The 26,259-nt window shown below is 48.0% G+C and overlaps 1 protein-coding gene across 2 annotated transcripts in view; it reads left to right on the forward strand.

Moving 5' to 3' along the window:
- The window catches only part of EHMT1 (euchromatic histone lysine methyltransferase 1), a 62,891-nt gene that overhangs the window by 33,928 nt on the left and 2,704 nt on the right, over nucleotides 1–26,259 (forward strand). The window contains exons 11-25 of one of the 2 annotated variants that reach the window (XM_050907831.1): nucleotides 933–1,076; nucleotides 2,642–2,868; nucleotides 3,572–3,736; nucleotides 4,248–4,330; nucleotides 5,641–5,747; nucleotides 7,710–7,832; nucleotides 10,274–10,375; nucleotides 11,163–11,267; nucleotides 13,948–14,102; nucleotides 14,924–15,091; nucleotides 15,482–15,626; nucleotides 16,611–16,688; nucleotides 17,908–18,023; nucleotides 20,348–20,434; nucleotides 24,893–24,971. In XM_050907831.1, the coding sequence (XP_050763788.1) occupies nucleotides 933–1,076; nucleotides 2,642–2,868; nucleotides 3,572–3,736; nucleotides 4,248–4,330; nucleotides 5,641–5,747; nucleotides 7,710–7,832; nucleotides 10,274–10,375; nucleotides 11,163–11,267; nucleotides 13,948–14,102; nucleotides 14,924–15,091; nucleotides 15,482–15,626; nucleotides 16,611–16,688; nucleotides 17,908–18,023; nucleotides 20,348–20,434; nucleotides 24,893–24,971 (1,884 nt within the window). The remainder of the gene's footprint in view (nucleotides 1–932; nucleotides 1,077–2,641; nucleotides 2,869–3,571; nucleotides 3,737–4,247; nucleotides 4,331–5,640; nucleotides 5,748–7,709; nucleotides 7,833–10,273; nucleotides 10,376–11,162; nucleotides 11,268–13,947; nucleotides 14,103–14,923; nucleotides 15,092–15,481; nucleotides 15,627–16,610; nucleotides 16,689–17,907; nucleotides 18,024–20,347; nucleotides 20,435–24,892; nucleotides 24,972–26,259) is intronic. The other variant, XM_050907833.1, reaches the window with a different exon arrangement.

Genomic DNA, 26,259 nt, shown 5'->3' on the forward strand with positions numbered 1-26,259 from the left:
AGCGCACAGTAAACCATGCACAGATTTCAGTAGGGATGTTTCCTTGTAGCAGCCTTTCACGTTTCTAGTTTATAAATGTCCTTTGCCAAGCATCTGGGGAAGGCAAGGTTATTATCAAGAGGAACTTACAGAACCCAAACAGTGTCGCGTCATGCTAGCAGGTGGCAACTGGGATGTGAAAATGTCGTAGATGCATGAATGGGGGCAGCAGAAGGAAGCACTGATCCTTCTGACGCAGCAGAGCGAGTAACACTGATTGGGAAAAGTGAACCCCAATTACGGAGCCTGCTGTCATTAACAGAACAAGGTGGTGCACGAGAATGCAGCTTTTTAAGCCCAGAGTCGTACATTGGTGAAGTCCTTCAGAAAACATGCTCAAAATGTGACTTTAGCTGAGCTCTCATGAAAGCCTGGCTATTCATCCCTGTGGTCTGGGCAGGGGCCAGTGCTGGAACCAGTACAGTCGATAACTTCACTGGCAATGAAGAGCAATTATTTTTCCCTTTATCTTCCTGTGACTTATACTTTTGAACAGTAACAAGATTTAGTGCGTATGGTCTTGTTCTCTTGGTCACCGACACCCGCTCTTCCTGGCAAAAGGAGAGCGTATGTTGTGTGAGTCAGGCCCATGGGACTGCCCCTTCTGCCGCTGCTTGGCTGTTGCGTATTTCCAGTTACGATTTTTTTTTTTTCTTGCAAGGAACAACCTATTCGGGGTCCACATGCATGTTAGTTAGTAAATGATGCATTTCTTCCTGTGAGAGCAGCTTTCACAGCTTCCTGCTGCACTGCTAATGCTATCTGGCACGCGTCTGAATTACTGTGGAAAAGCCAGGGCTCATCAAGGCAGTGTGCAAAATCTTCCTCCGCACAAGCACAGAGAGTGTTTTGGTCTCCAGTAATTTCATTTCCTTTAATTTCTCCTGTTCCAGCTGGGCCGATGCACAAACAGTGTGGTTAAGTATGAACTGATGCGCCCGTCTAACAAAGTCCAGCTTTTGGTGCTGTGTGAGGACCATAGAGGGAGGATGGTGAAACACCAGTGTTGCCCTGGCTGTGGATACTTTTGCACTGCAGTAAGTCCGTGCTCTCAATCTAGGGAAGGGGGTACCTGTCACAGTAGCTGGAAGAGCTGAAGGTGGAGATGGTACCTAAAGGGGTTTACTGACTTCCTGGCATCAGCTCCACCTCGTTCCACAGCACATCAGGTGGTGTTTTCAGCAGGAATGTGTGTGAGGGTAGCTGCAATTGTCACCTTTATCTTCCTGGAGACCCCAAGGGGTGTTACTGAAGGGTTTTCACTGGGATTTCACATGGTGGAGATCTTGCCTTAGGAATTTCTTTGGAACAAGGGGGTTTTTTTCTTTCTCTGTACAGATCAATCGCATCAGAAATTGTATTAGCTTGGTTTGTAAATGAATCTGTGTACGCACATCTGTGTCCCCCTGCCTGCTCATGACATTTTAGAAGGGGAACCTGAGTGATGGCACTGGAACAAGGCAGTGCTTGAGATCTCCTGCTGCTTCTTCCACTGCTGCTTCTTCCACCTCTGCCACTGAGGCTTTTAATAGCGTTGGTCCAGTTCTTTAAGTCATCAGCGTCCTGGTTTCCCTGTTGGTAAAGCTGAAAAACACCAATTGAGGGCCTCATGGGGTGATGAGGAGGCTTAATTGTCTGATGCTAGTGTTCTTTAAGATGACTCAATGAAAGATGCTACAGTAGTCTCAAGCATTATTGTAATAAATGGAGCCATCTTGGGTTTTCATGCTAGGTCAAAGATCATTTAAAAGATAAAATCCTCAAAACCCTTAAAGCCATTTTGCAAAGCTGAAATAGAGTTAATTAGATTGCTTGGGAGGACCGTGAATTCAGGAGAAGAGTGGGTTTTAACTAGCCTTTCCTTACACGCTCGTACATCTCTCAGTGACATGTCATAGTTCACACAGGTGAACTTGGGAGTGTTTGTCTGTGCTATCCGTCACTAATAACACAGAGCACAGCAGGGTTTCAGGTAGCACTGATATCACAGGGCGATGGATTCTGGGATACCTTCAGTTCGGTTCGAAGGACTTTGCTGGAAAGGGAAAATTATTTTAAGAAAAGTTGCCCAAGTTTGTTGAATGAGCAGTCAGCCACATTATTGGGGTTAAACAGTATATGGGGCTGGTCCAAGCAGAGAAGTCACGTACTTTAGGTTACATTGGGGTTAACAGCTGATTTAATTATATTCATGTAGGTCCTTGAATGGTTTGTGCGCAGCTTTGTTAGGTAGTTTTAATGCTGGCTCAGCACACAGGTCTGAAGTGGTTTTTTTTCCAGTTTTGGGGGCGTCCTTACAGTACACTGGCACTTCTAGAAACGTAAGCGAGAACTTCAAGCGTTAGAGGAAAGAGCTGGAAATTGGGACTTCTTGGTTCTGTTTCCCAAGCACAATTAAAAAACTTGCTTTGCAGTCCCTAACCAAGTGAGTTTTTTCCCCGTTCTCTTCTAAAGAAGTGGCAGTGCTTGCTTACTGTATTGGAAGCGCCAGGGACAAGAGTGGTGATGAAGGAAGTATTTAAGAGATCCGCAGATGAAGCATGTAGAAGGGGTAAGGCACGTAGTGACCAAGGTGTGAATTTCTTCTATGTGGTTTTTTTAGGGCACTTTCATGGAGTGTCAGCCGGAGAGCAGCATCTCCCACCGTTTCCACAAGAACTGTGCCTCCCAGGTCAACGACATGAGCTACTGCCCACACTGCGGGGAAGAGGCCTCCAAGGCAAAGGAGGTGACAATAGCAAAAGCAGACACAACCTCGACGGTGTCACTGACCTACGAGCAGCAGAAACCAGTGGCTGTGGAGGGAAGGGCTGACACCACGACAGGGAGGTGAGCTTGGGAGCACGTGGTGATCTCAAACCTCATGCCAGACCGTGCTTTGCATTTGAATGCTTGTGCTCCTCCTGATGGAGCAAAGTGCTTTCTGGTCCTGCTCTGACAAGCCAAACTCGGCTGCAGGAATCTGCAAGTGTGTTTTGCGGTGCTTGCTGCGTTGGAGAAGAGCGCAGCAGCCACAGGGTGAGCTGGGGCAGAGGCTATGAAGATAGGAGGGGTTCGGGAGTTAAAACCATTCCTTCCTCTTATTGTTAGGAATGGAATAATAGTGGAACAAGTTGATGTTGCCAGGTCTGCTGAGTGACAGGGAAATTCATGCAGTACCTAGCTGTAGCTCCTGACTTGCACCAGTGGGCACAAGTATAAAGAGAGGATGAAAACGCAGAGGAACACACAAATCAGGCCATCCCTGCATTCCGTCCGATCTGATCTTGTTCCGGTGGCTTTTATGACTTGCCCTATGTTCCTGGGTTTCCTATAGCACAGAGTACATCAAAATGTAACCATAGGGCAGTGCAACTCCTTTTTGAGGCAAGTTCTTACCGAAAAGGCTGTAAAACATATTGGTTTGTGTTTTGATTTCACTTACGCTTATCTGTATTTAAAATCCATTTCCTTTCCTTCTTTGGCATAAGATACACACTGTTGTGTATTTTTAATGGTTGTGCTTTGGCTGTCTCTCACTTTTTCTCTTCAGTGGCACTGGGACGCGGTTGTCAGAGGAAGACAAGCCAGAAAGCTCAGCTGCTGAGGGGTTTGACATGGCTGGGTCTTCGGTTTTTCCAAAGCCTACTACTAGCCTGACCCAGGGACCAGTTAAAGAAACTCTGGAAAGTGCCCTGATTGCCCTGGACTCCGAAAAGTAAGATGACGACTGCTAGGTCTCTCCAGTTCCCAGCAAAGTTGCTTAACCTAGAGAAAACTGAGATTTAGCTTCTCTGGATTTTGGCCCCCCTCAGACCTTTTTTTGTTCACTTCAGTCATTTGTCACCCCCAACAGATTACTGATTCAAGAGAACAGTTATAGCTCTGAAAGTCTTATTGATTTGTCTGGAGGATTTATTTTTTCACTGGCCCTCCAACCGCAGCTGTAACTACTAGGAGTTCCCGTTTACAGTAGTAAGACCCAGAATTTGTTGATGAGCAGCACTGAATAGCTACGGCCCTCGTTAGAACAGGGCTGTCTGTGGTTGGAGCAGGAAGTTTTAAGACCTCCTTCTGGAGACTTGTTGTTCTTGTGTTTTGCTGGCACTCTGGAGCTGTACCGTAGGAACAGAATTTGTCATGCACATGGGGTAGCAGTGGGCTGAGGTGAAATGCTGGGAGTGTTCTTCAGTGAGTATTAATTATGCCTCTTTTCCCCACTCCTGCAGACCCAAGAAGTTACGGTTCCATCCAAAGCAGTTGTACTTCTCTGCGAGGCAAGGAGAGCTGCAAAAAGTCCTGCTTATGTTGGGTAGGTGGCTCCTTCCCAGGACATTGCGTGTCTGGCAGTACTCCCAGCTCCTGCCAGGCAGCTGCCAGAGTCCAGTTCCCAGCATGGCAGCACGTCATATTCCCCACTGCCCCTTGTGAGTGGAGTTGGAGGAGAAAGCCACTTTTGCAAGTGATGTGTCATTGGAAATGGCTTCATCTTTTAGTGAAATGTGGACCTGCTCCCGACTTGGTTCTGCATTTGGGCATGGTTTTATCCAGAGAAGCTGTTTCTGTCCCCAAATGACCTACATGTGATTTTTCCAGTCCGACAGAACTTTTCCTCTCCATTCATGGGATAGTTAGGTATTTGCATCCAGTAGAGAGGTAAAAAGATGGGAGTCAGCTTAAGCTGAGACCCATCAGCAAGAGAGCAGAAAGGAAGAGCCCTTCAATACACAGAGTTTGTTTTGGGGGTATGTAGTTGTCTGTCACCAGATGACTTTGAGCTGCTGAGCTTGTTTTTACCAACAAATATTCCCAAGGAATCTCCCCCTTTGAAGGACACAGTGTTTCCTGGGGATCATTTCCTTTCCACTCCAGTACTTTGCAGTACATTTTTGGACACTTTCTGTTCTTTTCATTTATCAGATTCTTCTTTTTTCTTCTAGCAAGCGTTAGCTTCATTGTTTGTGTCTTCAATAGCACAAAAATGTTATTCATTGATATTTAACTATGGCCTCATCATATGCAACATATTATCATGCCCAGACATCTCTATCTGGCCGTCATCATCATCTGTCAGTCTTTGCACAGCTGTGAGAATCTCTGGCCAGATCCCGAGCTTGTGTTAGTTGGAGAAGCTCCATCCACTTTGTAGCCCTGTGTTTGCAGGGACGCAACGAGGCTCGCTAATATTAATTGCAGTTAATAGTGGCGAGACAAAGAGGCCAGGTAGTACTGACTCTCTGTTGTTTCCAACTTCTGTGTTGCTTTAAACAAAGCAGCATTTTTTTTTTCTTTTTATCCTTGTATAGTGTTAGTTGGTTTTGTTGCACTGAGAGGTGGTGAATTGTGAATCTGAGGGAGATGGCCTATGTAGAAATTGTAATGCCTTAAAGATTAAATTCCATGGTGTTTCTGAAGCTCTTGGTTTGAGGGCTGTTGCATATCAAATGTCCCAGGGACTACCTTGAGAGCTTTCTGGCTTGAATGTGTAGTGAGTCGTGAGAAGGACTGAGGATGGGCTGTGAACCCGTCCTTTAAAAGCCTTTAGTTGAGACCTGGTTCTCTTGTTACGCTTTTCTCTAATCTCTGAATTGTGGTTGAAAGCATCTCTGCTCTGTTTTTCAGTGGATGGAATTGACCCTAATTTTAAAATGGAGCATCAGAGTAAGAGAACTCCTCTCCATGCTGCCGCCGAGTCTGGCCATGTGGACATCTGCCATATGCTGATTCAGGTCTGTCTCCACTTACGTTCTTCTGTACAAGCAATTTTCTGTGGTTTTTGGTCTCCTGCCCCACATGGCTAAAGCACACTTGGAAATCAGCACTGAAACGTCCCTCCTGTAAAAAACCTCCTTGTTCTCAGGGTTTGCTAAGGGAGGAGTGGCGGAGAGTAACGTGAGGTCTTAGAGGACATGACTGAAGCTGTCTTTCTAGGCTGTTCTCCAAGCAAGCTTCGCTGTCTGGGCAATGAGCATGTGAAGCATCGATGTAGAGCACTGTGGAGCATGTGGGAACCTGAGCACACCCAGCAGAGCAGTGCACTGCCAGATGTGCCAGCACAGGCTGACCGCTGGCAGACTGCAGGTGATCTGCAAGCTGCTGCCAAGTTGCTCTTTGTAACGAAGGCAGGTAGGCTCTGGAGCCTGGAAGCTAGCAGACCCTGTCTTCCCTTCTGTCAAAACCTGAGTAACTCCAGCAGGATTTTCCTCTACAGTGTAAATGTCCCCTGTGTGAAAAGGAGAGAAGGAAAGATGTAAGTTTGGCTTATCGTCTGAGATTTGGATTCTAATTGAGGGAAGATGGTCAAAGACATAGGGTTGCTCTCGTTGAACCCGCTCCAAAATGATGTGAAGAAAAAAGGAGGATTTAAAAAGTCACAGTTTTTCTTTTTTGTACTGGCATACATCGTCTGGAGTGACTGGAACTATGTTTTGTTTACCCTGTGTGACTGGGAAACCTTAAAGGGCTTTTGAGAAAGCAGCAATGCCACGTCTTTGAAAATGAGCCTGCTGGGATGTTGCATTTCAGCATCTGGAGTCAGAGGCTTTCAAAGTGCTGTTTGAAGATGCAGCTATGGGCCTACCCTGCTGCTCTCACTCACTTAAGTTACTACACTGAAGACAACAGAATGACTCGTATGAGTAAAAGGAGCAAAATCTGTGAGATATTACAAACAATTTGAATTGAGGATCAGTAGGGTTGGTTTGTTTCCAAAATCCTTCATCTTCTTGTCTCTTCCCTGATGTCTGGCTGCTGCAGTCGCACAGTATTTGGCTGGGAATGTCCCCAGCTTGTTAAACCTGAAATGCCTCTTCTCTGATCTGGTTTAAATAGCTTTAGCTATTTAAAAGTAATCAAAACAAATGCATTCAGTGGGAGGCACCTGGAAGCAATGGGGCCAGCTTCTTGTACCAGGTGAACCTGAGTCAGCGTGTCGCTGCTGTAAACAGGTCTGTGCCTCACGCATATATATGCATGCGTGGCCTGCCAAGAATTGTGCTGTCTCGGAGATTTTCTTTTGGTTTTAAGTATTGGGTGGGTTACTGAGCTAAGCCAAAGAGTTAAAGCAGGCAAGATACATGACACAGCAGTGTTTTGGAAAAGAGTAAGATTTTGGTCCAAGGCACTCCATATTGAACTGAACGTATGTTCAGAGAGCTCTGTAGAAATGTTGCCGTTGACTTCAACAGGAATAGTTAGCCAATCTCCAGGATTTTTTTCACAGCTCCTACCTCTGTTGCAATCAGCAAGTTGTTCCTACTGCTTGTGATGTTGGGAAGAGCTGGTTGTTTTGTTCATTGTGTCTGTAGAAATGATAGACCAGGGAAAACAAAGCTGCTGAAAAAGGAGGAGGCTGATTTTTCCAAATTGTTACACAAACAATATCTAGAAAGTAGCAATACAAAATCCATTAATAACAAGAGTTATTTAATACCAGCTGTTGGCTTCCTTATGCCCCGGTTACTGGCTGTAGAACGCAGGAGAGAGGGCAGGCAGTGTGTGCTGCTTTCCAAAACAGGTGAAGTCGGACTGCCTTCTTTTGTGTTTTTATTTCTTTTCTTACCCCCACCCCCCCTGCTTAGTATGGCTAAATTTCAGGAAAAAACTTGCTACTAAATCTCTACTCCGCATCCTTCCTCTGCTAACTGGTAGTGATTATAACTGTCCTTGTATTTGCCTTGGCCTCTTCATAGGCTGGTGCTAATATAGACACCTGCTCTGAAGACCAGAGGACTCCACTGATGGAAGCAGCAGAAAACAACCATCTGGAAACTGTGAAATACCTTATCAAGGCTGGAGCACTAGTAGATCCTAAGGTAGCAGTTTATTCCTTATCTTTTCCTCCTGAAGAAGCTCTGTCCACCATTTCTTTCTTGAGAGCTTTTAAGTCTTGGGTGGAAGTGCACAGGCAGAGGGGCTTGTCTTGGGCACGAAGGCTTGGCAAGGCTGTGGTTGTCGATAGTATCATTTTAATGGTGTAGTATCCTGACTGTGACAACTTGCCCCCAAGTTTGGGGCAAGTGCTGCCACTTGCTACGTTAGTTTGTGGCACCAAATGTAGGGGGTATTTGATTTCGTAAGGGGCCACTAAGTATTAGTGTCACAAATTCATTGCAGCGAATTTAAAGTTTAATTTCAGAGTTTCCTTCTCTATAGTCTCTAATAATGAGAATTTTGGGGTGACACTTTAAAATGGGCTCGTAATTAGGTGCTTGCCAAGCCAGCAAAAATGACAGAGGAAGCTTTGCTTTCCAAAGGACTGATGTGTGGTTTCTTGCAGTCACGCTGCTGTGGCAAAATTGGACCCCATCTTTAAACTCTACCCTTTAATTTAAACAAATACAATAAAATGCAGCTGTCTGTTTGCCTTTAGCATGCTCTGGTTGCTTTGCAATCTTGGAAAATATACAGATCATTTATTAGTCCCATAAATCCGATGCTATTTGGAGCACAGGAACCCTCCCCATGTGAACTTCTTATTGTTACAACCTGCTGCTGTTGGCGTGCTCCTCTGCTGTTGCTGGGGAGTACGGCAGTGCCGGCATGCTCTTTTCGTGAAGGAGCTGGGAGGGCCAGGAGGATTGCACAAGGTATCAAGTGCTGCCCACCCGGAGCCTTAAATGGATCCTTAGGAGCCTGGTTCTGAGCTGGGAAGGGGGAAAGGACAGGACAGGCACATGTGGGTTCATGCTGGCCACTGTCCCAAGCGTCTTGGAGTGATCCAGACATCTCTCACCTGGTTTATTCCTGTGGAAGAGAAAAGAGGGGTTTTTTGCTTCTAAAGGTAAAGGGAAGGAAAAAAAATCCTGAGCTTGCAAAAGCAAATTAGGAGCCTGAGATCACGTCTGAAGTCTAGACTAGTTTATTATGTTAATTAGTTTCTTGCACCAAATTAGTCATCTTTTTGAAAGCAGCAACATTGCAGTTTAAAATCAGCTCCAGCCATTTCGATGAGAAATCCAGACAGTAACTGCTGCGGGTGTGTGCCGAGCCTGCCCAGCCCGGCCCTGCAGGACTGCCGGCTGGAGGGGATGCTGAGGACGGGGCGGGGGGGGGGGGGGGGGGGGCTTCTCAGACCCCAGGGCGAAGCTGTTGATCTGTTAATAGGACGTAAAAGCTCCACTCAAAACCTGCAGAAACTTTATGTTAAAGTATGCCTGCTCTCCATAGGGTTGAGAAGCTGCACTTGGCTCATGCTCATCTAAGGAGAAAGCTGTGGCATTATTCAGATGTGGCAGGCACTTAACGGGGGTGTAGAAACCCCTTTTTTACCCCAAGAAGCCCACACAGTGTAATCCCTGACCCGAGACGTCCCATCCTTGCTCGGAGGATTGCTCGCCAGCCCTGTGCCGTGCTCTCTGCTCCACTCCATCCGAAAGCTCTCGCCTCTGATGTTGCTTCCAGGGGCTTAGCTGGAAGGAGTCATTTTGGTTTTCAGTCTTTCATTTCCTCCTCCTTATTTCCTGGTCTCTGGGCCTTGCTATGTGCTAAGCTCTTGGGATATAAATGCCTGATAAAAATCAGGCTCCAACCGCAGAGATCTTTGGTGTTAGTGTGGGAGTGTCTCTGTCATGACTCACAGCCTGTCCATCTCCACCAGACCCTGTATTCTCAGCTCCCGAAGGCATTTTTCGTTTCAACCTTCATGGTTGTTTTTTATCTCCTACCTTGGCAGACGGCTGCGGGCATGCTGGGGACTCGGTCTCTCGGGAGGCCTCTAGCCCCTGTGGAGGACACCCCTTTGCCCTGCTGCCAGGTGCCGGGATAAGGCCTTGTGCTAATAAAACACAGCAAAACAACTGTATAAATGGAGCATTTCAGGCTGAGACAAGGCTACTTTTCTGATGTAAAGTGCAAGCTCCGCCTCTGTAAGGGATTTCTGCCTCCCCTTGGCTCTCCAGCACTTGGAGAAGAGTTGGAGAGGGTCTGTTGGGGAAGGGGAGCATCAGTCTGCCAGGGTTTGGGGCGGGTACCTTCCCTAGGCTTTGCAAAGGCGTCTCTTCCCGTAGCCTTTGCACTCTCACCCTCCTACTCTGCATGGGTTGCACCTCTGAGCTTTGTGTGAAGCTTCCTCGGCTCAGTGCTGGTGTTGGTTGCTGCTGCTCTCTTCCCTCCTGGCAGTGGTCTGGGGGCTTTTGGAGTCCTCTGCTCCGTCCGTGAACTTCTCTGGTGTTCCTAAGCATCACTGGTGTCAGGCAGACATGGGAAACGCTGGGAGGGGATGTCCCCTGAGTGCTTGTTCTGTGGTTGTGTCCAGGATGCGGAGGGCTCCACGTGTCTGCACTTGGCTGCCAAGAAGGGGCACTACGACGTTGTTCAGTACCTCCTCTCCAACGGGAAGATGGATGTCAACTGCCAGGTGAGGCCTTTCTGCGAGGGGCAGAAGCTGCTTTTCTCAGGTCAGGGACCCAAGTGTCAGCAGCCTGCTGTCTGCGCAGTGGTTACTCGAATACAGTCCTGCTGCTGGGGGACACCCTGAAAAATATTATAGGGCGACAATGCCGTGGGCATCCCGGTCTGCCAGAGAAGGCGATCCCCTCCACTGACCTCATGGAAACTTGCCTTCCAAATGCCTTGATTTGCGGTTTCTCCTTGACCCTGAATTTGCCGGTGGAGTCTGTTGCTCAAGGCAGTCACTGTGCTCCTCCTAGCAGGGGAGGTGGTGGGATCATGGACGTGCTGTGGGATGGGTCGAGCCTGGCACTTGCCATCGCAGAGCTTATCCATTGCCGTGGGGTGAGGCAGCGCTGCATTGGGCTTCCTTGTTCTGGGGGAAGGCCAGCTCCCCCAGGCTTCTCAGGGAGCTTTGGTAAGAGCTTTTGCACAAGCTGGATGTTCGTTGTGCCTTTTGGACAGTCAGCTGTATTTGAACGACCCGGAGATCCATTGCCAGTGTGCTGAGCTGCGAATAAACTCCAGCCTGCTGAGGCTTGTTGGTTCAAATCACGCTGGGCTCTGCACGACCCTGAGGGACCTCTTCCTGCAGCAGGGTAGACTGAAGGAGAGTGATGAGACAGACGGGGGGAGGGAAGGGGTCTGTGGCCCCCAGGCAAGGTGCATCCTGCTGTGGCTGCCAAGGGGCTTATGAAGCCCACAGGAGACCGTCTTGCCCGTTCTGCGTCTCACCCTTTCCTTTCCCTCCTCAGGACGATGGAGGCTGGACGCCAATGATCTGGGCCACCGAGTACAAGCATATTGAGCTGGTGAAGCTGCTGCTTGCAAAGGGGTCGGACATCAACATCCGCGACAATGTAAGGTTCTTCCTGGAATCCATTTCATAAATTAACCACAATCTCTCTTTAAAAACCAAACAAGCCCGAGGAGGCAGATTTTGGGCTCAGTGCAGGGAGGTGCAGTGGTCCCTCGACACAGGTGGTTTGGGGCAGTGAGTGAACAGTGTCTGGTGGGAGAATTTTCCTCCGTATTCTGGGAAGAAGTTTACAAGGTGGTAAGAAGTCCTTTTCCTCCAGCTCTTCTGACACAGCCCATAAAGATGCTGTACGTAATGCTGCAGGCTGTAGTCAGCTCTGTGCCCCGCTGCTGCTAATCCACCTGGGTCCGCCGTGCTGCCGCTTGGACGCTGCACCAGGCAGATCCCCCTTGAGTCCAGACTTCCCAGCTCCACGTTGGTCACAGGCCAGTGTGCTCTGGGCATGGGTTAGGGGCATCCTGCCTGCCTTTTGAGGGGTGTAAGCTTGCACTCGTGTTTTCTGGATGAATTGGGCAGACACTATGCCAGCAAGTGTTGCAAGCCTGGCTTTTCCTAGGCATAACAGGCACGTAGCCACCAGTGTGGACAGAGCGCACCCAGGCTGACAGCTCAGCGTGCTGGAGCTGGCTCTTGGCCTGCTCTTCACCTCCATAAATCCTGCTCGAGTGGGATGTACTCTGTACTTGAGTCCCTGGGAGCTCTGTGGACCCGGCAGCGCTGCGTGTCGGGCTGTGCCAGCCGGTTTCACGGGGGATTTTCAAGTAAACAGAGAAGATACAAGGGAGATGCTGTCTCCTTTTTTCCCCAGTCATCCAGATTTCTGTTCAGGAGACTCATTTTATCAACACTGCTCCTCCTCTTTTTTTCTTAATACTATGTTTCCCATTTTTTCCTTTCTGTCTCTAAGGATATTGAAATCCCAGAAGTACCTGCAAGGCAAGCTTGGGTGTGAACCGAGGTGCGATGAGCTACTCCAGGCTTTGGCCTGTAGATGTGAGCTAGTTTGATAAATGAAGGGTAACTGGCTTCACTGCTTTCTGCACAGAGTTGTTACAGTGAAGTACCTACCCTGCCATCAGTTCAGACTCTAGCATGCCTCATGGCAGTGTATTTTCTTGTCCGAGGCTCCTAGTGCTTTTTTAATCCAAGGGATATAAGGAGCTGGTTTGTATTTGTCTCCCTAAATACCTCTTTTTGTGTCTTGGGTGCTAGCAGGGATAGGTGTTGGCATGTTTGTCTCATGGGGCTCAGAAAGGCTCCAGGTGTTCCCGAGGAGTCACCATCCCCAGTCTGAAAACCCCTTCTTGGTAGGAGCCTCTTTCCGTGGTAGCTTAGATAGTTCCCAGGCAGGTCCGGATCTGTTACTGTTCCTAAAAGCAAAAGTCAAGGCGAGAGAGGGGGTTTTTTGGGTTGTTGCGTTGCTTCAGAGCCCTAGTGCTAACTTTCAACAAAACTGACTTGTTTGACCTGTCACAGAAGCCTTTTGGCTACCAGTTACAAGATCACACATTAAATGATGAAAATCAAATCAGCTCAGTCAACAATTTACTTGAAAGAAAAATATCCTCTTAGCAGATCTAGGTATCGCATCTCCGTTACTGTACCTACTTTCGGTGTCTCCTGATTGCAGTCATTAAGGAGCAATGTCACTTGTGCTGGGAAACATCATATTCTGGGAGAAATGCTTTTGATTGTAATTAAATGCTGCTGTTCGTCAGTAGCCGATGCAAGGCAAAGTAGTGAGTCTAGGTGTCTGTAACCTGTCTGAGCAGCAGCATGTGGTGTGCAATCGACAGGATTAATTTTTTCTGTAGATTGGTATATGAGGTGATTAGGGTTTTTTTTCTAGATGTTACCATAGTGGGAGGCAGAAGCTGTATAGGAAGAGGTCTCCCCACTCCCTGGTGTATGTCAGTAGCCTCCCCATTTAAGGAAGGATCTAAGTTAAGTTCCAATGACTAAAAGATGTGCTTTATTTTTGCTTTAAAAAAAAAAAAGAGAAAAGTTAGGTGATCATTACTATCATTGCACTGTTGTAATCGACGTCTTTAGAGCTTGTCACGGGGAAGGGTTCGAAGTGTGCTGCAAATTGCACTGTAATAGAAAACAAAGTATCATCGCTTAAAATATCTCCATCAAAAAGATGAGTGTTCAGCTATTTCTAGTGCTGCTAGTGAGAGATGAGTACATACAGTATTTAAGAGATGCCTGAAGTCGGATTGATTGCTTTCCCTGTGGCTCGTGGTTCGCTTTCTAGCACCTTCATATACCCTATAGCTTGTGCTGTGCTCTTTTTCTCTTTAATTTTGTAGCACTGGGAGACATGCTAGCTTTCCTGTCTGTCTGGGCTGGGGAAGCTCAGCTTCTAGCCTTTTCCAGCATGTTTGTTCATGTCTCTCACCTCTCTCGTGGATAGATCCAGATTGTTTTGTGGCTTAGAGACAGACGATTTGCCTGCGTGTATAAGGAAGGCGGTGGACCGCTTTGTGTGCAGCCTCCCCATCTTTGGTGCGCAGAGGCGGCTGGAGTGAGAACTCCCTGCTTGTCTGCGCAGAGATTTCCCTCCCCGCCCTGGCAGTCCCAGCCATAAGGAGCAATGTAGGGAAGGAGACTGCAAGCCACATGTTGTTGCATGCTGCAGGTGTAGAGCTAAGTGAAATCCCAAAGCGATAGGGTTTTAATGCACTAAACAGCCTCTACTCTGTTTTCTTTCGCTCCAGGAGGAAAATATTTGTTTGCACTGGGCTGCTTTTTCTGGCTGTGTTGACATAGCGGAGATACTGCTGGCTGCTAAGTGTGATTTACATGCAGTGAATATTCACGGGGACTCACCCCTGCATATTGCAGCCAGAGAGAACCGCTACGAGTGTGTTGTGTAAGTACGGCTCGAGCCCTGCCGCTTCTCTCCCTTCCCCTGGTCACTCCTTTCTACCTGGGTGCTGACCGGCAAGCTCGGGAGATCCTTTGAAATGCCTTTGGCATTTAAGCACAAACCAAAATTGGGATGGAGGGCTTGTTTCTCCATTGCCCCGCTCCTAGGGGCGGTGGGTCTGAAATACTGGCTGCTGCAAGAGCTGGTGTAAAAAAGGTCAGAAAAAGTGGAGTGGTCCTGGAGTCTTGGGCAGAGGGCTTGAGGGGCTGTGCTCAGCCTGGGCTTCCCAGCAGAAAGGTGTCAGGCATCCTTGATTAAAGTTTTTTTTTTTTTTCCCCACAACTAGCGTGGCATAATATGGTAACAGGGCTTTTCCTTTGCTTCATCACTGCTATGAATAAAGTCATCATGTGTACTCACCAAAAGCTGGTGAGTATAAACAAGGGCCAAGTCCAATACCAGTTTCCTGGGGGACTCTTCCATTTCCAGCCTACTCTTCCCACCCCATATCTTTCCCTGCCAGAGAGAGTTTCAAGCCTGTCTGAAGTTAGGCTGGTACCAGCAAGGTACCTGTCATGCCTGAAGCAAGGCGAGGTTTACCCAGAGCTCTCATGAGTGCCTAGAGCTCCAGTCTGTGGCTTCTGCCAGCGCCTTCACGTAGAAGGATTCACTGAACCATGCTTAATAAAGAAAACTCAGGTGATTATTCACTACTACAGATTCTTCCTTGTCCCTTAAGGGCTGGCTGGAGGATGTGATTCAGCTCGTTTTCCCCTTGCGCAGTTTCTCTTGGGGGATGCTTATCTTTTCTTGCTGTTTTGCAGTCTCTTTCTTTCCCGTGGCTCGGATGTCACTTTAAAGAACAAGGAGGGTGAGACTCCGCTCCAGTGCTCCAGCCTTAACTCTCAGGTCTGGGTGGCCCTACAGATGAACAAGACTCTCAAAGAATCATCTGCTGACAAGCCTGCCCAGATAGAGAAGGTCGTGAGCCGGTGAGAAATATGGCTGGCTTTGCTTGTGGGTCATGAAATAGAGCCCTTGCACGGGGGAGGCTGGGGGCCTGGTTTGAGAAAGGACTGTAAGTGCATGCTTAGCTTTTTAAACTGGTGTGAAGGTCAGCTTGAGCTTAGCAAGAACTAAGCACATGCTGATTCAGACCGTGGTTTGTAAATTCATCCTCCAAATGGAAATATTCGCAAGCACAGAGAACAATCTGTAAGGCAGGGTGGAAAAAAAATGAACTCTGTTCTAGCCTGAATTGCTTTCAAGCTTTGAATGCTTAGTGATCAAAGACAGTAATTCTGCCCCAGGATGGCACTTGAATGGCCCCTTTTTTGGGGGGAGCTTTTCTTCTGTGACGATTCTCTTTCTCCCACTGACAGAGACATCGCCCGGGGTTATGAGCGGATCCCGATTCCCTGCGTCAATTCAGTGGACAGCGAGCCTTGTCCTAGCAACTACAAATATGTTTCGCAGAACTGCGTCACCTCCCCGATGGACATTGATAGAAACATCACTCATTTACAGGTGAGGGATCGTGTGTATCCACGTGTTTGTTCCTGTCGTGGTGTGTGTATTCAGAGATGTTGCAGTGCACTGCACCTCACAACGGGTTTTGCATTCAAAGTGGGAATGTCTAGTCCTAATATTGCCATCGAATTCCAGCTAAGGCTGTAGTTGTAAACTCCAGCTCTTGCTCTAGGAGATGAGATTCTGCTTTTCTTCATTTCCGAGACTTAAGCTAACCTCTGTGTTCAGCTGTGTGCTGTAGCATCAGCCATCTGGTGCTGGCTGATGTGGCTCCCATTTATCGTTTTCCTCTGTTCTGTGTCTGGAGAGTTAGTGAGTTGTTGGGAGACTTTCCTCATGCTGTCTTCCTACTGACTGCAGCATCCAGGCCAAGGTCTCCATTGTGATACTGGAAGTCCTCGAAGGGCTGGGTTGTGAAAGCAGAGGTGGGGAAGCGTAGGGTGAGGGTGAGCCCTCTCTGGGCACAGCTCTCAGATGGCTGAAGTGAACTTCCCATGCCCAAGCCCTGGTGTGCAGCAGCTGGTGGTGGGGCTGTGTTGGCTTGGGGAGTGCTGGCGAGGCGGCCAGCTGGAGCAGCCGCGTGGGAAGAAGCGAGGAGCAGGGGAGGACTGAGACATCACGTTGCATCATCTCCCAGCTCTGGTCCCTCCTTGGAGCTTTCCTTGTCCTCAAGTGTGGAGTACAGCTCATAGGGCATGGAGGAAGGTTAGTAACACGGGGGGACATCCTCTCATGAGAAGTGAAGATGGCTCAGTACGAGATCCTTTCCTGCAAGCCGGAGTCCTTTGACGTTCATTGCACACAGAAATAAATAATGGAGTAAAAATGCCACTGAAGTGATGAGGCTGGTTATCTTTCTGGCTAACGAGGTGCAGCAGGAGAAGGTGAAGACTTGTGGTTTCCCCTCTGACCCAGTCACAGAAGTTGCTCTTTCACTCATGTGTGAGTGGCGTGGAGTTAACCCCTTTTCTTCTCTTTCAGTATTGCGTATGTATAGACGACTGCTCCTCCAGTAACTGCATGTGTGGCCAGCTCAGTATGCGCTGCTGGTATGATAAGGTGAGGACACAGAACCTCCTGTTGGGTTAGAGCAGTGTTTGCGAGCTGAACTTTGCACAATTCAGGGTTTATAATAGTACCTTAAAAACAGTTCCTTGCACAACTCCTCTACTTTTTGTTTTAAAATGCCTAAAGTTGTAGTCTCAGCTTTGAGATGTATGTGATAATAACAAAATGCGTACTCAGGGAAGCTTTTCTAGTGTTATTTATTTGTGTTACTGTCATGCCAACTGAGCCATTAATTACACCCATGTGATAGAGAACATTTAATAATCCATGCGTGAAATCAGCTTCCATTTCAGAGCAACATTGAAAATGCTGTAGTATGTAAACAAGGGGAGGGTAGTAGAGAGATTTTTTGCCTGCTTTTATTTATTGTGATTCTTCCGGATGAAGGCAAGGTAAAGATGTTTTAACTGCAACATTGCCAGAAGCCTGGTTTGTTTTGGGTAAGAATGCTTCAATCCTCCAGGGAGGTTTTGAGGTTAATATTTGGACAGGTTCTGCTAAGATCAGAAGTTCTATGAATCTCTGCAAGTTTCTCCCAGGGGGAATATTGGCATCTTTCTTTGCTTTGTTGCCATTTTATTTACACGTTAATAGGTGTTTTGCTTTGTTGCCATTTTATTTACACATTAATAGGTGATTGCATCTTTCAAGCCTTAAAAGCCAAATTTGTTAAATATGATGAACTGCGTCTATCGCTTCCTTAATCCTATATGGTTGGTAAATAATTGAATTGTAGCTTTTTTGGGAGTGTTATTTGGGAAGATAATGTGGTTCACAGAACTTGAGTGTACTGGCCTTGTACTCTGGAAGTTTAGGCTTTATTCCAGAGACAGACTAAGCATCCGCTTCTCCCCTCCAGCACTGCAAAATGATAATAATGATGATGCACACCGTTTTTTTGCACAGCACTGTAAGATTTTTTTTTTTTGGTGGTGCGTAGGGTGATGCCAGGCAGCAAAAATCTAGACGGTCTCTTGCTGTTTGTCAGCTGTCGGTGATAGAGGCAAGTGTGCCACTGTCGGGGTAGAGCAAAACCACTGCAGAAGTTGAGGTCTGACACTGGTTTTGGGGAGGCTGGGGCATGCTTCCACCTTGGGGTTCTCCGGCCTGTTTTTACACTCGGGGGAATTTCTGCTCTTGGCCTGCCTCTGGTTTGGAGGGGTCACAGGAACAGACAACTAACCCGGTCTTGAATTTCTCTCCTCTTCAGGACGGCCGACTCCTGCCTGAATTCAACATGGCTGAGCCACCACTGATCTTTGAGTGTAATCACGCGTGCTCGTGCTGGCGAACCTGTAGGAACCGGGTGGTGCAGAATGGGCTCAGGTGAGAAGGAGGATCCAAACGCAGCTTATCTTGGCAAGACCAGCACCAGACTCGTGAGCTTTCTGGCTCTCTAGTCTCTGCTCACTCATAAACCCACAAAACCCCAGGACTTCCCGAGATGAGACAGAAACTGGGGCAGATGCCACCACACAGTGGTGGGATGCAAGCGGGTTCCTGTGTGCTGCCAGTGGGAATGCAACAGCAGCGGGTTGATGAGCTCAGTTAATATTTGCACCCTGCCCCTGTTGCCGTCACGTGGGAGCTGTGGAGTTCTTTCATCAGCCTGACCATCAAACACATAAATGGCTTGTAGGTTTGCATGAACAGCCTAGATGTAACTTCTCAGGTGGAGATCTGCGAAGAAAATAACAGCAACAGAAACTGCAAAGCCTTAATTTAGAAGATCTTGTAAATTAGCAGTCTATATTAGAAATATAGGCCAGCATGCCCAGACTTGGCTGCTTAAAATTTCCAAGTTATTGGCATGACTCCCCCTGAATTGGATACCTGAATACCTGGTGGCCTCGGCGCTGAAGATTAGGCCATTAGGATTTTGGTGCCAGGCTAAAAATGTAAATGTTTTGTTTTGGACCTCTGCAATGGCAAAGTTTGCCACTGCACTAAGTTCAAAGGAATCCCACTGGAAAAAAGACTTTTGCAAATTTTTTGTAGTACTGACAACACTTTTTTTGCAAGCTTTGTAGTTTCAATGACATTTTGCAATGTTAAAAATAAGTAAGGAAAAAGCTCAATGCGTTTCCACAGAACTTTACCTCTCTCTGGTTTTCCCTGCCAAGCTCCAGAGCTCCGACGTCTACGTGGGTGTTTATTTAGGAGCTGTACAGCTAGAGCTATTGCTTTTGCATTTTTGCCTTGCTAACATGTTTTTCTGGAAGACGGGAAGGGTTGGAAACCCAACAATGAGCCTGGGAGAGCGGCTCTGTCAGGAAGCTGGTGGTAAGGTCAGGTGCTTGGCAGAGTTGTGCTTGAGGTCCCTGGGGAGGCAGTGGAGGAAACCTCCTGCGTTCGGGCTGCAGCGTGACACATGGGTGCTCCCACTCCATTTTCAGTGCTTCCTTTATCAGATTTGCTCCAAATTAACTCCACTCGGCAGTGCACACGTTTCCATCTGGCAGGCTGACCCAGCTCGGCCGGGAAGCTGAGATCGGAGCCGCGGTCCTGCTGCTGCCGGTGTCGGCCCCGACAGCAGAGCCTGAACCTGAGCTTGGCGCTCTGCTCTGCTGCGATGGACGAGGCAAAACATGGGGGAGGTTCCTCAAGCCTGAAATACAGTGTTACAACCGGTTTCTCTGAGAGCGATCGTTCTCATGAAGTCATGTTTTGCCCTGGTGAAGGCTCCAGGAGCTGTGAGCAAATACGAGAAAATGCACAGCCCCTGGTTTGAGCTGACGGTGCAAGGAGGGAATGGTGGGGGAAGAGAAGTACTGGAAAAAGCAACAGGGTGAAGTTAAGGCGAGCATCGGATTTCTCTTTGTTCCGATAACAGCGTTGCTGAGAGTGGGTTTTGGTTCCCTCGGGGACAGAGCGAGCCTTCCCTAGCCCTGGAGACTGTTCATCCTGCACTTAACTCAAGTTCTGGCTGAGCAGGAGGCAGAATGACTTACAGGATTGTTTCTCTGCCTATAAACTCCATCAGTAAAATTCCACAGAGCAGCTATTACACCAAGAAGTTTCAGGTTGCAGCGTTTCTTCCTTGTCTTTCAGCCAGGGAGCTGGATATGATGGAGCTGCTAAATGCACTGGCCTCAGCAGAGGGCAAAGGGATCAGAGCACTTGGCTCAAGGTGTTCTTAATTCACCGTAAGCTCCCTGTCTTCCCCCTGCAGCACCCCTCCCTGCAGAGCTGCGCTGCCTTAAGTCCCCTTCCACCTTCCCTGCCTTCCCCCAAGTGCAGGGTGTGTGCCTGGAAGGGAAAAGAAATGCTGGTGGTGGGATTCTGGTATCTGACGTGTAAATCATCAACAGCGTAACCACACGGAGCATCCAGTCCCATACCCTCTTCCCCAGTCCCTAGGTGTGCACCCTGCAAGGTGCAGCTGGGCAGGGAGAAGGGGTTGGTGGATGCCCGTCCCGTGTCCCCAGGCAGTTTCCATCCGAGTATCTGCCCACACGCTGAGAGCAGCGGTGGGAGTGGAGCGTACCCACAGTGGTGCCAGTGTGAGAACTGGGGCGGGTTGAATATTGAAATCATCTTTGAGTTTGTGGTGATGGAAGGTTGCTGGCTTTTTTGCCATCTCTCTATGAAGATTTGTTGTCTTTCTGCGGAGTGCTGCCATTAACGTGGCTTCGTTTCCTCTTTTCCAGGACTCGATTGCAGCTTTATCGGACACAAAAGATGGGCTGGGGTGTACGAACAATGCAAGACATTCCACTGGGAACCTTTGTGTGCGAGTAAGTTATTCAGCTTTCATTAGCTCACGCAAACGCATTGCTTCCCAGGATGGTTTGCTCCTCTTTAAGGAGAGGTTTTCACGCAAATCAAATTGGCATCAAGCCGAGCTGCTTGCCCTCAGTCAGAGGTTTCCTGACTCCATTTCCTGCTCTGTTTGTCCTTTTCCTCATAGCGTGGAGCTTTCTCCACCCCTCTCCGTCTTGCTGGGATTGTGCTCAGCTCTTAGCCCTCTGAAACACAAGCGATGGGGGAATAATGCATTTGGGTTGTGCTGCAAATGTGCTCAACTCACGTGTTCCCCATGGATATGGGACACTTAAGGCCAAGGCAATTTGGAACAACTTTTTTATATCTGATCTTTTTCTGTTTCCATACTGACTTCTCAAGAGGTTTTCCAGTGTCACAGCTCTGGCTTTAGCCTGATTCAGCAAAACAGTAAAGCACTTGGCGTTAAGCACATGTTTCGGCCCTGATTCAATAAAGTACTTAAGAACAAAAATGTTCAGATTTACGTCAAGTGAAAAAACTGCCGTTGAACCCCACAGTTTTTAGGCTTTGAAGTAGTATATGTACTTTACTAAATATTTTGGAAAGTGTTTTCTTCACTGCAATACTACAGTGAGTTAAGACATTCTAAATAAGGCTGGACTCGTGCCCTTCATGGAAATAGGTGCTGGGGTTTTTTAGAACTAGTTATCAATGTTTTCTAGAATTGGGGTGGGAGGAAAATTATTGCAGAATCCAAAAAAAAAAAAAAAAAAAGAAAAAGAAAAATCTGCAGTGAATCGGCAAAGTATTTCTTCCACGTTAGGAGCTGCCAGATGATAAAATGTTTTTTCAGAGGTAAAGCTTAAAACTGCTGTTAGCGGGGAGTGTCTCAAATCTGTCTTCAGGTGGGGCTTCCTGTTAAGTACCAGCGCTCTCTGTGTCCTGGTTCTGGGCCCAGAGATGAGCCAGAGCCTGCGAGCAAACGGCTCCCAAACAAAAAAGGCACTGACTTAACCAAATCCTACCGGAGTGCTAATATGTGAGAGGACTAAGCAGTGGTGAATAGGCAGCCCAAGGAAACGGGGCAGCCCTGCGTGACGGTGTAATTAACATGGACGGGTGTGTTGTGATGCACGTCAGAGCTGATGGGGTTCAGATACCACAACCACGCTTAACTCTTCCCTCCACCCTTGCCAGGAGCTGCTGACGCTGTTTCAGTGGTAGGCGCTATCTTCTTCGTTATCTAAATGAGCTGCTTATTAAAAAGCAGAGCTAATTTATGTCTTGCCCGTGCACATTCTTCCTTGTCCCCATCACTCTCACACGCACAGACGTTATTTATTCAACTCACCAACTCCAGTCCTTCTCTCCTCCTCGAGCCAGCTGCTCTGATGTCCTTCCTGTGAGTCTTTATGTGCAACCTATAGACTTGGTTTCTTCTTTTCCTCATCTCTGGCAAAGAAGCCCCTGTGCTGGCAGTGCTCGGGGGCTGCTTGCACACAGCAGCTCCAAGGATTAGCTCTTGTGGAAGAGCATTTTGCATTAAGCGTCTGGATTAGAGCCCTGAGCGGGTAGTCGCTTTGTATGGGGGTTATTACTCTGCTTTGGAAGGACGATAATTATATGGGTGTAAGGATGACTTTTATTCCATAATTTTTCGCGTATGCCCGCATGGGGGGCAAATCTGGAATAGTTCTCACAACGCTTTTAGTTTGCAAAACTCTGCTGGTCCCGACTGTTTCTGTGTGTAAATGCCTTTCTTACACACATACTGCTTTCCAGCCTGCTCCATACTTCAGATACATTTCAACTTTTCTCTGTAATCACTCCAAAAACGGTTCTCTTTCCATTTCTGCTTGCAGGCTGTCCCTCTGGCAGCCCGCGGCAGCTTCCGTAGGGAGTGTTTAGCAGCGCTCAGAGCAGTTTGGCAGCTGGGAGCAAGGCTCCGCCAGCACGGTGGCCAGCCAGCCCTCCCGCCGTCCTCTCCAGGGCTCCCCAGACCCTTCAGCTGCTCCAGACCCTCCTACTAACCCTCCAGTACCTTCAGCGTGGTCCTGGAAGCAGCAGCTTAGCGAGGGGAGATGCAGCAGCATCGTCCTCCCTGCCCCGCCAGGCTCCCAGGGAGTTTTTAGGCTCTGCCACTCGCAGATGCTCAGGAGACCTGTGTGCTCGGTGCAGGTTTCTCCCTGACCTCTGAATTTGTCACTGGTCAGAAGCTGCTGTTGCTAACCCTGTGCTGACGTTGCTGTGAGTTGTTTTGAATCTGCTCTGTTCATGCTTGGTTGTTAGATGGTGTAACTGCTCATTCTGGAAACGGCACAGCTGGTTAAGGGCTTTTATTGGAGAGGCTGTGAAGGAGTGGGATGCAAAAACCAGAGGTTTGAGAGAATCTGGTCTGTTCTTTTCGGTGCACGTCCATTACATGGTTTCCAGATATTTAATTTCTGTACACAACAGTGATGCTCTAATAAGATACCATCTGCATCGAGCCAGGTATTTTAGCCACACCTTCAGCCAGAGAAGCCCTAGATGTCCCGTCTCCCACACTCCATGGAAAACGCTGGAGCCTGTGCTAGGGACTTCTGGTTGCTCTTGATTTTTGCATGGAGTGCGCTCTGATCTTGCGGTGATGAGTGGCAGTGTAAAGCTCTGAGATGTAGTTACTTGCCATCAGCGTGCTGAACATCTTGCTGAGAAGAAAGATACTGGCTTGACTTCAGGAGTCCTTAAATGAAGGGGCTGATGCTCCTGCTCTTTTGTGGGTAGGAACATGTACCTCTTGCACATCCTCCCATAACTTTGGACCTGGGAACTTAGGGAACCGTTTGTATCTGTAAGCAGTCCTGGAAGGGAAGTGAGTTACAGGAATAGTCTTTAAAGGAACATCAAACCAACAATTTTTAATTAGATTGTGGTTTTTTGTTTCACTGAGTTGTAAACCTGAAGTGGCTGTCCCTGAGCAGAGTGCCTCTCCGTGCAGCATTATTCAGCTGTTTCTCAGCCGCCGCTGGCTACTGTGCCATGCTACAGCAATTTCTCTCCCTCTCTGGCCATCATCTTCCTATTGCTTTAGGTCACCGACGAGCGTGTGATTTCCAGTAATGCCGCAGCCTTATGGGAGCGCTTAATAAATAACAAGATGCAGTGGGGGCAAACAGGAGGATCACACGCGGCGGCAGCCTCCTGCTCTGGCAGAGCAACTTGGCCAGATCGCTCAGATTTGGGAACTGCAGCCAAATGATCCCTTGTCGCGGAGTGCGTGGGTCCTCTCCAGGTTAACGCTTCGTGGCTCTCCTCTTCCCCAGCCCCGGAGTTAAATGCTGCGTTGAGCCACAGGGGGAAATGAATACGGTTGGTTAACACTTCGAAAAATGCCTTGAGAGCTGCAGAGGAATGCTGTGATAATGGCTGCTGATCATAGAAGTCGCTGTTGATGCTGTGAAGGGTATTTATTCGTATTGTGAATCCTTTGCTTATAATTAATTAGTATTGCAGTGCTGGCCGGGAAGACTTACATACCAGAATCTACTGTGCTGTTGCTTCTTTCTCCTATCCTCCCTGTGGCTCAGTACCTCTCCTCTTGTGTCTCTTACTTTGATCGCAAGCAGGTCAGGGCAGGAAATGTTGAACCTTGACAGTCCAAAACTGTTTAAGATGGAGACAGGGAGACAAGTGTGGGAACACCAGTGCAGCAGGGACTCCTGCAACGAGGGAGTTTGCATCAAAACCAGCATCTGTCTGGGGTGTGAAAGGTGGTGCGTGTATTTAGTCCTTCTCAGCAAGCCAGGCCAAGCAGCACGTACTTCGCAGTGCTCGGAGGACCTGGTTGTAATCTGCCGTGCACGTGGTTTTACAACAAGGTGGTTGTTACTGGGATCACAGCTCTGATTTATTCTGGTTCAAGAGGGATTGAGAAAGAAGCCTAGATCCTTCCAGGGATCCTGCCAGGTTAGGTTAGACCTAAGACTTTTAAACCAAAACTTTTTAAGGTGTGTAGCCTACGTAATAGGTCAAAATACCCTGGAAAATACAGGAAGGACAGACACAAACATTTTGCTTTGGGATGTAAACACCAGAAGCACTGCAGTGGTGTATAGGAGAGCCAGGGCACGAGTCTGACGGTGAACATAAGGAGAATTGGATTAATGTGTTGATCTTGGCCAACAAAGAGATTTGCAAAAGGAAACAGTCCTTGGGAAAAAGTAAATTTTGTTGGAAGTAAGACTCCATTTTTAATATTAAAAGTGTTGCCCTGAAAAGATGGAGTTTGGAGCCAGATTTTAGCTGCTCTAAGTTGGCAAAGCTTGGTTTGCCGGGTGGCTCTGACATGACCTGCACTGCTGAGGCTGTAGGTTGTCATCTGTGGCTGGGCTGTATGCCTTTCTTTCCCTCTTCCCGGAAAGAGGTGTTTAAACCCAAGCTTGTGATTGCACGAGCATCTTATTTCTGCCTTTCCTGTTTGTCCGCAGGTACGTTGGTGAGCTGATATCCGATTCTGAGGCAGACGTCCGTGAAGAGGACTCCTACCTCTTCGACCTTGACAACAAGGTACTGTATCTGAGGGTGTCTAACAAGACAAACCCAAGGTCTTGCCTCTCCAAAAGAGCAAAGAGAATATTTGTCTCCATCTTGATGTAGAGCACGATCTGAAAGCCTGCAAAGAGGAGGACCGCATCCTCGCTGCGTTTTAGTCAAAATATAGAGTGGTTGAGGTAAGGCTTAGGGCTTGTTAAAATGGTAATGGAGCCCAGCAGCACTGGGCCACCGCGGTACGGGCTGCCCGCACCAGTTTTGATGCAAGATGCTCTTCTGTCAAAACCGTCTGGGCATCCTGAGTTCAGTTGTTCAGTTTTTGATACTCAGGTGTGTATATGCAGGCTGGCAGCTGTGTTGATCGGCAGCTCTGTAAGTTCTTCATAAAAAGATGAGTTGGGAGACTGAAAAAAAAACCAACCCCCGTTCACTTATAAAGGGATCCATCAGATACCCTGGCAGGGGCTTGTTCTGCTGGTAGTTATCCTGCGCTGCTCTGCGGAGGGCTGTCTCAGAGCAGAAATCTTGCTTTGAAAAGTGCGATCTAAAGCTTTTAAGCAAGGCCATCACTTCAGACTTTCCTTGAGAAAGGAGACGAGGAGAAAGGTGAGCTGGGGACTCAGAGTGGGGTGGCTTCCAAGGAAAGCTATAAAACAGTCTGTCTTGTTTCTGTCATCAGCTAGTGACAAAGAAGCTTTGCTTTATTTTTTTGCCCCCCCTTTTTTTTTTTTAAAGCGACACACATTCAACAACTGAAAAAAGATAAGTAATGCGTCTCGTAGTCAGTCTGAAAACAGTAGAGTCGAACTGTAATTAAGAAGTTGAAAAGCAGCAGGGACTTCATCCTGGTTTGTGCATTCATGAGCAAGAGCCCACCTAGGCCTTGCCTTGCCTTTAGGTTAGCCCCTGGCTGCCTGCCTCGAGGGAGAACCTCTGCGTTTGCTCTTATGAAGCCTTCAGTGCAGCAAGGAGGGAGACCTAGGTACAGGCATAAGCATCATCGTTTTTCAGGGTATCTTCAAAGTGGAGCATCTGTAGAAAACCAGGCACCAAGTCATTGAGTGTTCATTAAAAGAAGCCCATCGGGCCGGGCAGAGGAGGGCAGGGCAGAGCCAGCCGGGTCCTGCAGCCTCCTGAGTGATGAGAAATTACTAAGGGTGTGAACCCCAGCCCTGGGAGGAGCAGCCTTGGCGTCCTGGTGGGTCTCGAAGGAGTGGCCTGAAAGGGCTTGTGCTGTAGTGAGGGTGGTTGGGTTGTCATTTCTACTGTCCCTGTTCTTTGAGTGGTCACTCAAGGCCACGTG

Source organism: Gymnogyps californianus, chromosome 18 (assembly GCF_018139145.2).
Source record: "Gymnogyps californianus isolate 813 chromosome 18, ASM1813914v2, whole genome shotgun sequence".
NCBI lineage: Eukaryota > Metazoa > Chordata > Aves > Accipitriformes > Cathartidae > Gymnogyps > Gymnogyps californianus.